The 13380-nt window shown below is 38.5% G+C and overlaps 1 protein-coding gene across 1 annotated transcript; it reads left to right on the top strand.

The window, feature by feature from the left end:
* Nucleotides 1-731: 731 nt before the first annotated feature.
* Nucleotides 732-1373, top strand: LOC137742825 (uncharacterized). Its single transcript, XM_068482776.1, has 2 exons — nt 732-930; nt 1012-1373. Exons 1-2 carry the CDS (start codon nt 732-734, stop codon nt 1371-1373), a joined length of 561 nt encoding a protein of 186 aa, XP_068338877.1.
* The last annotated feature ends 12007 nt before the right edge of the window (nt 1374-13380 follow it).

Here is a 13380-nt window from a genome sequence, read left to right as displayed (position 1 = left end):
TATTCCTTCCAAACTCTTCCAACCTAAATGGAAAACGACACTTGTCTCGACAAGTCATAGAGTTGACGAGCGCCCTCGCACAACAGACGACCTTGGTGAATCAGCTCTTGTAACACACCGAGATACAACGTGCCCCAGACGAGGTGTCCCAAAGTAGGATAAGGGCAGGCGAAGAACCTCTCTAGCAGCGTCCCGGCAAGCAGCCACTCGACCAGCCATAAACCGAGTGTTCGGGCAATGTACACTCCCGATTGGGCCCCCGAGATAACGTATACTCCCGTCTTAACGGGCGGAGAAGTGTACAATATCGACTAGGCCCACAGACGAGCATACATTCACAGTTAGGGTCACACTCCGTTAGTCAACATGAGCAACTTTCCAGGCGAAGTGTTCATTCGCGACTAAGCCCGTAAGGAGCATCATCCACCTCACATCAGAGTAAGCAGAACGACGGATGGAGAGAAGTAGTCACTCAATCCGGCTCAAGTTCAACCGACAGCCTGCGAAGAACTCGCTCGCCTGCTAGGAACGTACCACACTCACAGCCTCCGCGGCATAAACGAGCCAAACACATGGGAGAACAGCCTAGACTAGCAAGTCATGGTTAGGGGTAGCCGAGAGCTCCACTACCCCAACAAAGACAAATCCAGGAAGAAGTAGATAGACTATTGACTAAGTGATTGTGTGATTTTCAACGCAAAAAGGTCACCAACGAGGCACTACGACAGAACATGACCAACATAAACAGGTCATCCTTCACGGATGAGATTGAGCAGGCAGAGCCTCCACGCAAGTTCAACATGCCATATTTCACATTTTTCAAAGGGGATGAAGACCCGGAGAGACCTTTAAAGAATTACCGAAGTGCAATGATGCTCTATCGAAGCAACGACAATCTTATGTGCAAGATATTCGCCACCACTCTACAAGGCAAGGCACAAGATTGATTCTACACCCTACCACCACAATCCATCTGGAGTTTCTACGAACTTTCTTTGATTTTCACCAAAGAATATTCATCATATCGCTCGATCAAACAGAAGTCCGACCGTTTGTTTAATGAGAAGAAGAACCCAAAAAAGTCGCTTTGTGACTATGTGAAGAGGTTCAAATCAGAGAAGGTAAGTATAGTCGGATGCAACGACTCGATAGCTAGAGCAGCCTTCCAAAAAGGACTTCCAGCAGACTATCCACTATTCAAAAAATTAATCATGAAAAAAGATCTAACTCTGGCAGACTCTTTCACTCTAGTAGAGAAGCATGCACTTTGGGACGAGGTTCGCCAATGCACATTCAAGGACTTGAAGAATTACCCGACATCACTTCCCAACTATCCAAACCGGAAGCAGAGGAAGACTGATTCACATGTTTGATGGTATCTGAAGCAGCAATAAGCTCTACCATCATACAAGAAGAGCTGGGGCCCCAACTACCTGTATTCCATAATTCAAAAGCTCTCATCGATTCTATCAGAAATTCAAAAGCTAACTTTGGCGATAGTTGTTGTAACCCGAAAACTTAAGTTTTACCTTCAAACGCACACAGTCATCATCATGACGCATTATTCCGCCCAATCCAAACGCGCGACGACAAAGGCGTAGACCCTGACGGATGCAAAGTTTTCTAACGAAGGCAACAACTCGGCCCAAAAGACACACCAAGTGCAGATGAACACTGGAAGGACACATTCGGAAGCAAGTTTTGTCCTCGTTGCCCCAAAAGATTCTACATATGAGCCACATGTACCAGCAATTGAGCACTACCTCCTGCTGCACGTCACACGACCCTAGCCGACCCTTGCTTCATTATTTAGCTCTAGAATGGTCCAATACCAACAGTTGAACATCTCCTGGTACGTGTAACATGGCCCCTGCTCCACAACTCCTTACCATGCACTAAGATGCTAAGAAGTTAATACAAAAGTGCGACTGCTGCCAACGCTACAAGCCGATACCAGCACTGCCTGCCAGCGAGCTACACCCGCATATGAGTCTTTGTTCGTTCATACAGTGGGCAATCGACATGGTAGAACTTATGCCGCCTGCTACTTGAGGCAGATACATGATGATCATGGCAACTGACTACTTCACCAAATGAGTAGAAGCAAAGCCCAAGAAGACCACGACTCAAACGAACATAAAGCACTTCATATGGAGGAACATCATTTGCCGATTTGGCATCCCATAATCCATCGTCACTAACAATGGCCCGCAATTCATGGGCAAATGTATGGCGAAGTTCTTTCAAAAGTATGACATTAAGCAGCACATGTCCACACTGAGATATCCTCAAGGTAATAGACGAGCCGAAGCATCCAACAAGATGATCATCAACTGCCTCAAGAAATCCCTCACCAACAAGAAGGGAAAAAGGACAGACAAACTCCCCAGATGTCTACAGGCATAACGCACCACTAAAAGACGAGCAACCAATAAGACTCCTCTTTTCGACATTTGGCTCAGAAGCAATCATTCATCCCAATGCCATCAAGTCAAGTGTCACTATTCTACTACCAAGCATTGAGCAAAATAGTAAGGAGATGGCCACAAGCTTAAATCTGGCAGAGGAAAAGCGCGAGCAGACCATCACCTGCATCGCAGCTTACCAACAACAGCTTATCTCCAGCTACAACAAAAGGGCCAAGATCCGACAGTTCTAGCATGAAGATCTAGTCCTACGAAAAGCCTTCATCATTTCCCATAAAGAAGGCTCTAAAAAGATGAATCCCATCTGGGAAGGTCCGTACAAGATCAGCAGAGTAGGCGGCAAGAGTAATTACACCCTCACCACCATGAAACAACAAAAAAGATCGAAAAGCAGTAGGGTACCTATAATCTGAGGAAGTACCATGTGTGACCTGCCACTACATCAAAGCCTGAAGACTCAAACAGCTCGACGGGGACCACCTCACAAGCCGAGGACTATCCAGTTGTTATGCAGTTCCTACCTTCCAACTAAGTTCTTGTTCGTTACGCTCGTTTTTCAATGAGGAATTTAGAACCAATCACAACTTAGCTCGACTGCATGCTTACAACAACTGATCATTCTTGCACTTCAAAAGAATACCGCGTCTTTCTTAGGGATTCATTGTAGGAATTGCGCCCCCTGAGGGATCAACCATGCCCTCCAGTGCGATAGGGTAAACCAATTCCCTGACACCCATATGGGCTAGCTCTCTAAGACAGGAGGATAAATTCTACACTCCGAATATCCAGACGTGGATGAGCCTGGTTGCTCTAGTATAACTATATGCACAATGGTTTGAGCCGGGATTCCTAAAAGTAGCCACAATGGTCTTTTTCAAGGCTTAGCTAATTAAAGGATTTTGGGTCTCTTGGCCTAATCTGTGGGGAACCGGGCCCTAGAGACGAAGGGGGCACATTACGCAATACATCTGATGGACAGCTGCCCTGGAACCCTAAAGTTGCTATCGAGTACACTAAGGTAGCCTACAGTTTCCAGAAGACTGCTTACGACTTGCCTTTCGAGCAGTAAAGCCATGCTAGACTTATACAACCGCACATTCTTGTGAAAGGTTAAACAAGCTAGCATGCATATACGAAGCTTTATCCATTGCTGACATGCTACGTAGTCGATAAGCTTCACCTCTGCCAAGCGCGAAACAACTTACACTAAGTCCTAAAGTGTTGTGATACTTGCTACGCAACCTATGGAATTGGAGAAAGCTAAGGTTAACAGCCTAGTGGTTACGCGGATTTGTCTGTTTTTTGTAAGTAAGGCATTCGGTTGTCAACCCTATGGCTAACAACTTTGCAAAGTTCTATACCAACACCTACGGCTGCATAGACTACGCGGGCCTGTCTGCTTATAGAAAAGTAGCATGCCTGTCATTGGTCTATAAAGTCTAAAGGTTAGGGCATGAACAAAAAAAGTGAAGATGAAGAAAGCGAAGGAAAAATGTTTATAAACAACTAGCAAAGGCCGAATGAGTTCAAGCAAAACAAGAGCTACAGGGAAAAACAAAGAAAATCCTAAAGGCTACCTAGAAGACTACACTTCAGCAGCTTGGACATCCTATGACTACTCAGTCACTACACCTTCAGCAGCAACGACGTTCTTAGTAGCAGCATCATCCAGCGTTTCACTCCTGGCTGCTCTAACCTGGGCACCAACTTTTTCAACTACTTCACCAATGGAAGCCTCAAAAGTAAAAGCAAGCAAGTTTTCCGAAGAAATAGAGAAGGTCTCGAAACCTCGAGCCCATCATTCTCACCCTTCAGCTGCTCATTCTCCTCGAGCAGACCAACACGGACGCGCTGTAACTCATCCACTTCCTTCTTCAAACTTTCATTGATCTTCAGTACACCTTGAAGTTCCAACACTTGGGGTTCAAGCTTATCGACGATTCTCTTGAAGTGGATCACTTGATTATAAGCAACAATCAACTCTTCATCCTTTGCATAAACAGCTAAATGAAGCTCAGAAATTGCAAACTCAAGATCTTAAATCTGAGGTATGTAACATCCAATCTCATTCTCTGCACTTTCATACTTAACTTGGATCACGTCAAGCCTAGTTTTCAAGACAACGATCTCTTGGCAAGCGGTCTTAAGCTGCAGAGAAGTGGGGGCAGAAATATTAGACCCCTTCAAAGCAAGGAGCTCAGAGTCTAACCTCTTGATCTCCTCGGACAAGGAATAATCTTCAGCTACCATAGGTTTCACCACGTCCTTGGCAGCCTTGCTATATATGCATCATAGCAAGCAAAGCAGTCATTCTATATTGGGTCGTATGCTTCACAAAGGAACTTGGGCAAACAAACCTTTCTGACGCCATCAACAAACTTGGCACAACTGTCCATGTCTTCAAGTAGATCTGGTTTCAAGAGCACACATATCTCAATAGCCTCCCTAGACGTAGGCTTAGTGGATTTCTCACGGCTGCCTACGCGAGCAGTTTCCTCCTTCCCAATAGGCGAATCAGTCTCAACAGCAGAGAAAGTAGGCCTTAGTGCCATTTCAGCAGCAGAGCCCACTTTATCGCTCTTCATAATAGCAAGCCTTTTCGAATGAGAACCGGACTTAGCTCCCAACGGACGTCTTGGCATATACCTCGGCACTAGGGGTATGACAAGACCTCTACAATGAGCAATATTATCAACAATTGAATTAGCCATTCTCGACATAGCAGACGCCACAGGCTCAGATTTAGCAGCCTCATTTTTCTTCCCATTAGAAGAAGTCATGTCAATCACAAGCTTCTCGACAGCAGGTTGACCCTCACTAATAACGGAGGAAGTCTTCAGTTTTTTCTTAAGCAGCATCTCTTGAGCAGACGGGAAAGATCTTTTTTTTCCACCTTCATTCACAGTAGGCTCCACAATAGCGATTAGACGAGCCAAAGTATCCGCCTTGGTCTTCTTTACCTTATCTCGAGAGAGCAACCCACATTTCTCCTGGTAAAGAGAACTAAGTAGCCAACGATATTCACGGTACTCAGTAGGGGAACTCAACCCATATTGGCTTTTTCCTCATTTTTTCTCTCAGACCAGCAGGTAAGAAGCCTGCATGCCCAACATTTCAGTAGCCCATGAGGCCCTCGACCTCCTCATCTCTCTCAATCGCCAGCATGGCCTGTGTCAAGTTCAAGAGCCTAAAGGACATGAGCTACGCAACTCGCCTAGCATTGCACCCCAGCGCCACAATCCGTGACCACAGCCGCACAAACTGCCTTTTGCTCTAGCCAAGCCGAGTAGCCTAAAGCAGTGGTCCCTACCACAACACCTCATCGGCCCATGTCGAGCCGATTCCTGGCCCCTGCCAGCCGACGTGCAGCACCACCCCGACGGCTGCCCCATGACAACACTATCCAAGAAGGAGACAAGAAGAAATTAAGTTTTTATTACACTGGTGTGGCACAGAGAAGACGAAGAAAACAACGAAAGACGGTCCTTTGCATGAGCAAGATGTAGAAGAGTGCTAGAAGAGGGAGAACAAATATCCTCCAAGCTCTCTCTCTCTTTTGTAGGTTAGAATAAATCACTCTCCAAAGTTGATTTAATAAGCCACTTAAGGTGGACTTAAATAGGCTTTGAGAGAAATTTATTTCCCTTTCCTAGAATGATCTAATTTCATATTAAAGAGGGAATCTACATCAAAACAGGAAGCAATCCTAAGTTTCCTAGAGCAAGAAGATCTCTACACCTGTTGCTCTTTCCTACAAGCAGCCCAGCAGGTGTGGGGGCATTTGTGTAGCCAAAAATAATCACAAGGCGACACGTGGATTTTTGGGTATAAGAGGATAAAAATACCCTTGAGGCATACCGGGATTCCTACGCGCGAGCAGTGGACAATTATCCGTCAATTAAGTCAAAAGTGTCCAAAATAGGTAACCAATTCAGAGATATTCTCATCCATCCTCATCTTAGGTAATTATTTTATAACCTACATAACATTCCATTTAAGTGGAGGTTAATTGGCTAATTAATGGATTAATTCCTAATTAATCCATTAATCACCAATTAAATCACTCATTACACCCGAAAAAATACTCAAGGGCCGGCCACTCTTTCTTCCAAAGAGGACTGGCCATGCCCTATATATTGGCTCCCATTTTCACCAAAACCTAGTTCCACACTCTTGCTAAAATTCTCCAAAACTCTCAAACACTTTTCTCTCTAAATTCTAACTTTGGCATCAGAGGTTCTTCAGCCAAAGCCCCTATCATTCATCGTGGGTGCGTGAGGCTAATATCTAATATCTAATTATATTTTTATTTATAAATGATTTATTAGGCTAATATCTAATTACTTAGTCCAATTGTGAATCGTCTATTTTATTGAGTAATTATATATTCAAAATCACCCTGATATATTTCGTCGGGCTAAGCTGGAGGAGGAAAACCGTGGAGGATGACATTGATCAATTACGGATGAAAATATGGACTTTAGAAACGTCAGGAACCATTTGGTGATAAAACCTTATTCCAAATTCTGCCTGTTATGACTCATGAGTAAGTGACCAATGGCGAAAATTAAAAATATCCATGGTTTCCTGGTAGAATCCCATGTTGCTCAAGTTGGTGTGAAACTGGAAAAAAGAAGCGGTACTTGTCTTTGTGTTCACTAATTCATATGGAATTGCAAAGTATAGGAGTCTCATATTACAATGTGTAACCCATTACATTGTAAAATAGGAATTAAGATTTGATTGAGGTGAGGGTAGTTGATCTCAAACCTATTCTCCCTCTCATATTCCTGAATACCCAGATTACTTCCCTCCATCCCAATTGGTATTATGGCATGTTACTTAATAGTAACAGGGAACTAAGAATCAAAGAACTTAAGAATACGCAAAATAAGGAAACAAAAATCGATTAATTAGTCTCTTCTTAGTTGATCTTTCTTTAATTTCACGTATTGGATAACAAATCTTAATAAGAAAACCCAAACTATTACTAATTTTTCATGTATTAGGGAAACACACAGAAAAGTTATGAATTGAAATAATTCTAAATTCATATTTAAGTTCCGAATCTATATTTTAACAAACGTAGTGCACTCAAAAATCAAATTATGCTAAATATATATGTACACCAAATTTAGGTAAACACATAGATATATTAAACAAAATTCCTTCAAATTCCAAGATCCATATCGAACCCTAGGCTTTTTTAAATGAATTTGAATATTATGGAATTGGAAGTACACAATATTCATCAATGTATAGTCGGAAACCAAGTGAAACAACCATCCCAAATTCTTCTACCTGTTGGAGAACAATTTAGAAACAATAAAATAACAGAAATAAAGAACCAAAATACTTATACTTTATTATTCACAAATACTTGCAATACAGAATGCAATAACACAATAATTACAAAAAGTTAATATGATACTAACTTGAATGAATTGAAGGTAGAGGCTAGCGCAAACGCTATGTCATTCGAACAATATTTCCTTCCCACTCGTGTGCTTGTGGTTCTACAACGTCTGCTCGACCATGATACAACTACCTAATTCTACAACCCGCACTAGATTATAGAACTCTAGCGAATTGCTTTGTGTGTTTACTCTCTGGAAAGTTTGTACGGAAGATAAGGAGGAAGAAAAGATTATTTTTTATGGAACTGAGGACTCCAGTTATATAGGCTCTTTCATACCTCTTCAAACACCTTTTGAATGTATCTGAAGCTATACAACTCTTTCCAAAGAGTTGTGTCTATTAATCAAAACGTTTTTAATTAATTTAATTAAAAACTTAATTCGAAATTAAAACTAATTGATCAGATTAATTTTAATTCATTGGCCCCAAGTGCCCCCTTGTCTTGATTAATTATGTCTTGATTAATTAATATTAATTAATATTAATATTATAGTATAATCATCAAGCCTAATCCACACAACCATAAGGCCCAAGCCTTCAATTCATTTTCAAATGGTTCAAGTTCTAATTACTAAGAAAAATGAATAAGCCTATATAAAAGCTAGTGAAAAAATACTGTTGACTAATGTGGGACAAGAGGGTCTCAAACTCCAACACTATCCTCATCCAGTAATTTGCGGAAAGATTCACCTGATGTCAAAAGTTGATGGCAACAATCTGCAGAGAACTTCTTTACCTCGGCTTGGATTGTGGAGTTGAATATTTCGTTTTTAAAGTCAATAGTAATATTTCTTTTGCATGCCTCTGATTGGTTATCGTTAGATGGCGAAAGTGATAGGGTTGCAGTCACTGGTAGTACCATGATTACTGCTACAGTCACGAAGAAAAAAATTGTAATATTAATTTGATAAATATTCAAACTTGCCATTGTTTTGAGGAGTTTCTTAACCTCTCTTTTGATGGAAAATAATATTGAGGGTAATCGGAGTAAGAAGAAAATGTCTATATATAGGTTATGTGTATTGATCGATGAAGGTTAAACAGTTTAACCATCGTAACTCTTAACTAAACGTTAAATTAATTGCAGGGCTAGCCCAGATTCAGTGTAGGCATGGCGACTGTCCAGGGCCCAAAAAAATTGGGGGCACCAAACTTATTAGGATGATGTATTTATATATGTTTTCTTAAGAGTATAAATTTATAAAATTTGGTTCAATGGTAGTTTTGTCATTTGAAAATAATGAGGTCTTTGGTTCAAAACACCACATGTGCTTGTTTACTTTCTAATTTTTACAAATTTCTTTTCATAAGAGCATAAATTTATAAAATTTGGTTCAAGGATGAAGAAGTTTAATTAGAAGCAATGGTTTTTGTTGTTTAAAATTAACGAGAGGTCCTAAGTTTGAAATGCTTCGTGCATGTTTATTCTTTTCAATTTTTACAAATTTTGTTTGGTTGTTAATTTATTTTTAGTTACTAGCTAGTAGCCATGTGGGTTGTTATTTTTAAATATTCGTTTCAATTCAAGTCTAATATTCAACAATGAGTAAACGTAAACCAAATTTTTAGAGCAAATTTGCAAATTATATGACATGTCATCAAAAGGTTTAATTTAGTGCCTATTCATTTCTAATACATATCAATTAAAGACGCGAAAACATCATTACGTTTTTAGTCCCATATTGGCAAGGTTAGTAAATAAGAAAAAACATCTCACGATTTATACAAAAACACTTTCAAAGTTCAGATGGAAAACAAAACTCATCACCTATCTACTTGTAAGTCTGGAGTTTTTTGGGTTTTTTCTCTCGATACAAAATAAATTAGTCTTTCTATGTTTCTAAATTATTGAGTTTGAAGTGTTTTTCTAAGTATAATTTTATCGACGTCTTACGTGTGAAAATAAATAATAGGGCACTTTTTTTGGCGTCGCCCCGGGCCTCAAAAATCTCTAAGTATAATTATTGAGTTTGAAGTGTTTTTCTAAGTATAATTTAACAATGAACCTTATTTGTAAGTGGTAGATTGTCATGATGGACAGAGACCTTCTGCTTCAATTCATTACGTTTCATGTTCAAATTCTCCATCTTCTCTTAATCTAACGCTTAGACCAGTAATATCACTTTATAATAAATAAATAAACAATAAACCTTATTTATCTAATTTTTAATTAAAGGAGACACAGTTAACAACATAATTTATCCTTTAATTAGTGTGATAAAATTGCACTCAAAGCTGGAAATCATGGTTATGAATAAAATACAACGCTTGAAAAAGAAGCAGACGTACGGTCTCATTGAGATTTTTGAGTTGCTTGAGCTAACAACTTCTCTTTCATTATTGATGTGGGGAGGGGATTCAAAACTAAACTTTAAAGAATATCTAAATTGCTCGGAGTAGCATGTTCGATCTTGAGTGTAGATAAACGGAGAATAAGTGCTCTAACTAATGTACCTCCAGTTTTACATTATTAATGTCATTTAATTTTAATGTCACCATTGAATTTTTTTTTTTAATTATAATTAAGGGAGGCCGAAAGCCATCATGCCTACATGCCTGGTGCAAGTACGATCCTCATTGATTTTTCCCTTCCCTTATGCTCAACGGTATTGCTTTACTAAAAAGAAAAAAGAAAACTAATGAAAATGACTTGAAAATTATGCGTTTTAATGATAAATACAAAATAAAAGGTAAAGTGAATAGTACCAGGATTGACTTTTTAGTGTAAAAATATGATTTTTCGTTAAAACTTCCAAAAGAAAAAGGGAGGCTAAAGGAAAACTAGCTTTGACGTACATAACAAAAATCCATCACTAAGATGTATATATAGTAAAATAAAAGTGTTTGGGTAAAGTACAAAAAATTACCTCAACTATTGGGGTCACGACAGTTTCATACCTCATCTTTTAAAATTGACAATGTCATACCGCATCTTACGAATTTGTGACAATGTCATACCTCTGTCAATTTTTCTGTTAGTTTTTCTGTTAAATGCTGACGTGGCAAGAGACGGGGACCACTTTCTATTAAAAAATTAATAAAAAATTATTAAAAACTAAAAAAAATATTTAATATTTTTTTAATATTAAAATAATAAATAAAAGTAAAATTAAAAAAAAAAAAAGGTAAAGTACAAAAAAACTACCTCAATTATTGGGGTCACGACAATTTCATACCTCATCTTTTAAAATTGACAATGTCATACCGCATCTTACGAATTTGTGACAATGTCATACTTCCGTCAATTTTTATGTTAGTTTTTCTGGTAAGTGCTCACGTGGCTTGATTCGGGACATACTTTCTATTAAAAAATTATTAAAAACTAAAAAACAATTATTTAATATTTTTTAAATATTAAAATAATAATAAAAAGCAGAGGAAAAAAAAAAAAAAACCATAAGTTCGTCCCTCCCCTCCCCCTCCCCCTCCGCCCTCCTCTCTCTTCTCCCCATCTTCATTTTCTTCCCCCCACGTGCAAACCCAAAAAAATAAAAAAAAATAAAAAAATTTTGAAAACCCAACAACCCCCTTGCGGAAGAACAAGAAGGAGAAGGAGGAGGAGGAGGAGGAGGAAGAAGAAGAAGAAGAAGAGGAAAAAAGAAGGAAGGAAAAAAAAAAAAAAAATATTCCCCCCTGTCGGCGCTGAAGAGGAAGAAGGGAGAAGGAGAAGGAGGAAGAAGAAGAAGAGGAAGAAAAGGAGGAGGAAGAAGAAGAAGAGGAAGAAAAAATAAAAAAAAAATTGAAAACCCATCAACACCCCCCTGCGGAAGAAGGAGAAGGAGAAGGAGAAGGAGAAGAGGAAAAAAAGGAGGAAGGAAATTTTTTTTTTTTTTTTTTTTTTTTAAACCATCAACTCCCCTGCGGAAGAAGAAGAAGAAGAAGAAGAAGAGGAAAAAAAGAAGGAAAAAAAAAAAATTTGAAAACCCATCAAACCCCAAATCCACCACTTTCATCCATTCTCCACATCCTCTTCCGCACCCATCCTCCACCTTCTCTGCTCACCCATATTCCCGCCGACAGGATCTGGGTTTTTTTTTTTTTTTTTTTTTTTTTTGTTGGGATTTGCAGGTGGGGGAAGAAGATGAAGATGGGGAGAGGAGAGAGAAGGGAGGAGGGGGGAGGGGAGGGACGAAATGAGGGTTTTTTTTTCTGCTTTTTATTATTATTTTAATATTTAAAAAATATTAAATAATTGTTTTTTAGTTTTTAATAATTTTTAATAGAAAGTAGGTTTCGAATCAAGTCACGTTAGCACTTAACAGAAAAACTAACAGAAAAATTGACGGAGGTATGACATTGTCACAAATTCATAAGATGCGGTATGACATTGTCAATTTTAAAAGATGAGGTATGAAACTGTCGTGATCCCAATAGTTGAGGTAGTTTTTTGTACTTTACCCTTTTTTTTTTTAATTTTACTTTTATTTATTATTTTAATATTTAAAAAATATTAAATATGTTTTTTTAGTTTTTAATAATTTTTTAATAGAAAGTGGTCCCCGTCTCTTGCCACGTCATCATTTAACAGAAAATTTGACGGAGATATGACATTGTCACAAATTCGTAAGATGCGGTATGACATTGTCAATTTTAAATGATGAGGTATGAAACTGTCGTGACCCCAATAATTGAGGTAGTTTTTTGTACTTTACCCAAAGTGTTTAGAGATTAAATTTTAATACTCCATGTATTTTTTCTTTTCTAACCAAACGAACTAGCTTATCACACATCTGCAATTTTTATACTCCACGTCAAAATCTCCTTTTTACTTTGTTCAAGTGATCAACCATGGAACTAATTATTATCCAAAATTATTTTTTCGAAGTTGGAAAACAACCTCTCCAAATATTCCAACTATTGATCTGAGCCTGCAATTTCTCGACTTTGGAAAGAGGAGCTTGAAGAGCTCTATCTACTAATGCTTTGTGGCAGTCATGCCCCCTTTTTTGAAGACGACGGCAACAAGGTAAGCTCACTTGGTCTGCATCTCTGGGTTGGAAAATAGCATCATGTATTTCTTTTCCACACTTAACTGTGATAAAATCTCTGCATATCATCCCACGGCGAAGGTGCTAAGGTTGCAAGTCCTGGTAAAATCATCGTCGACGTTGCGATCACAACCAATAAAATTTTAATATAAATGTTCGACCTTGCCATTATTTTTCATAATCTTATTAATTTTTTTTTTTTTTTTTTTATGAAAATGAATTGTCGGAGGGATCGATTTTTGACAATGATAAAGTGTCTATTTATACGTTTAGGGTTGATGAATTCATATGTTTTTTAAATGTTAAACGGTTTCGTGATCATAACTGATTTCTTTTTTTTCTTTTTTTTCCAGTGGTCATAACTGATTAACTATACATTAAATTAATTTATTCAATCATCTGTTAGATATTAATGATGAAGTTTCTTCCTCCTTTCTTTTTTTCTTCTTCCACTCATAACAATGTTGAGAATTATGTCATTAAGACAATTTACGTTATGCTATTGTGCTCATAGTTGATTAACACTTGTCTCGTTTATCTCTTATCTT

Source organism: Pyrus communis, chromosome 8 (assembly GCF_963583255.1).
Source record: "Pyrus communis chromosome 8, drPyrComm1.1, whole genome shotgun sequence".
Lineage (NCBI taxonomy): Eukaryota > Viridiplantae > Streptophyta > Magnoliopsida > Rosales > Rosaceae > Pyrus > Pyrus communis.
Note: the sequence above shows the minus strand (reverse complement) of the source record. Positions and strands in the feature narration are given on the sequence as shown.

Excerpts from the sequence above, each read along its gene's own strand:
- LOC137742825 (XM_068482776.1), top strand. The coding sequence starts at position 732 with ATGACCAACATAAACAGGTCATCCTTCACGGATGAGATTGAGCAGGCA. Across the intron at positions 931-1,011 it reads ATTCGCCACCACTCTACAAG|AATATTCATCATATCGCTCG; the intron begins GCAAGGCACAAG and ends TTTTCACCAAAG.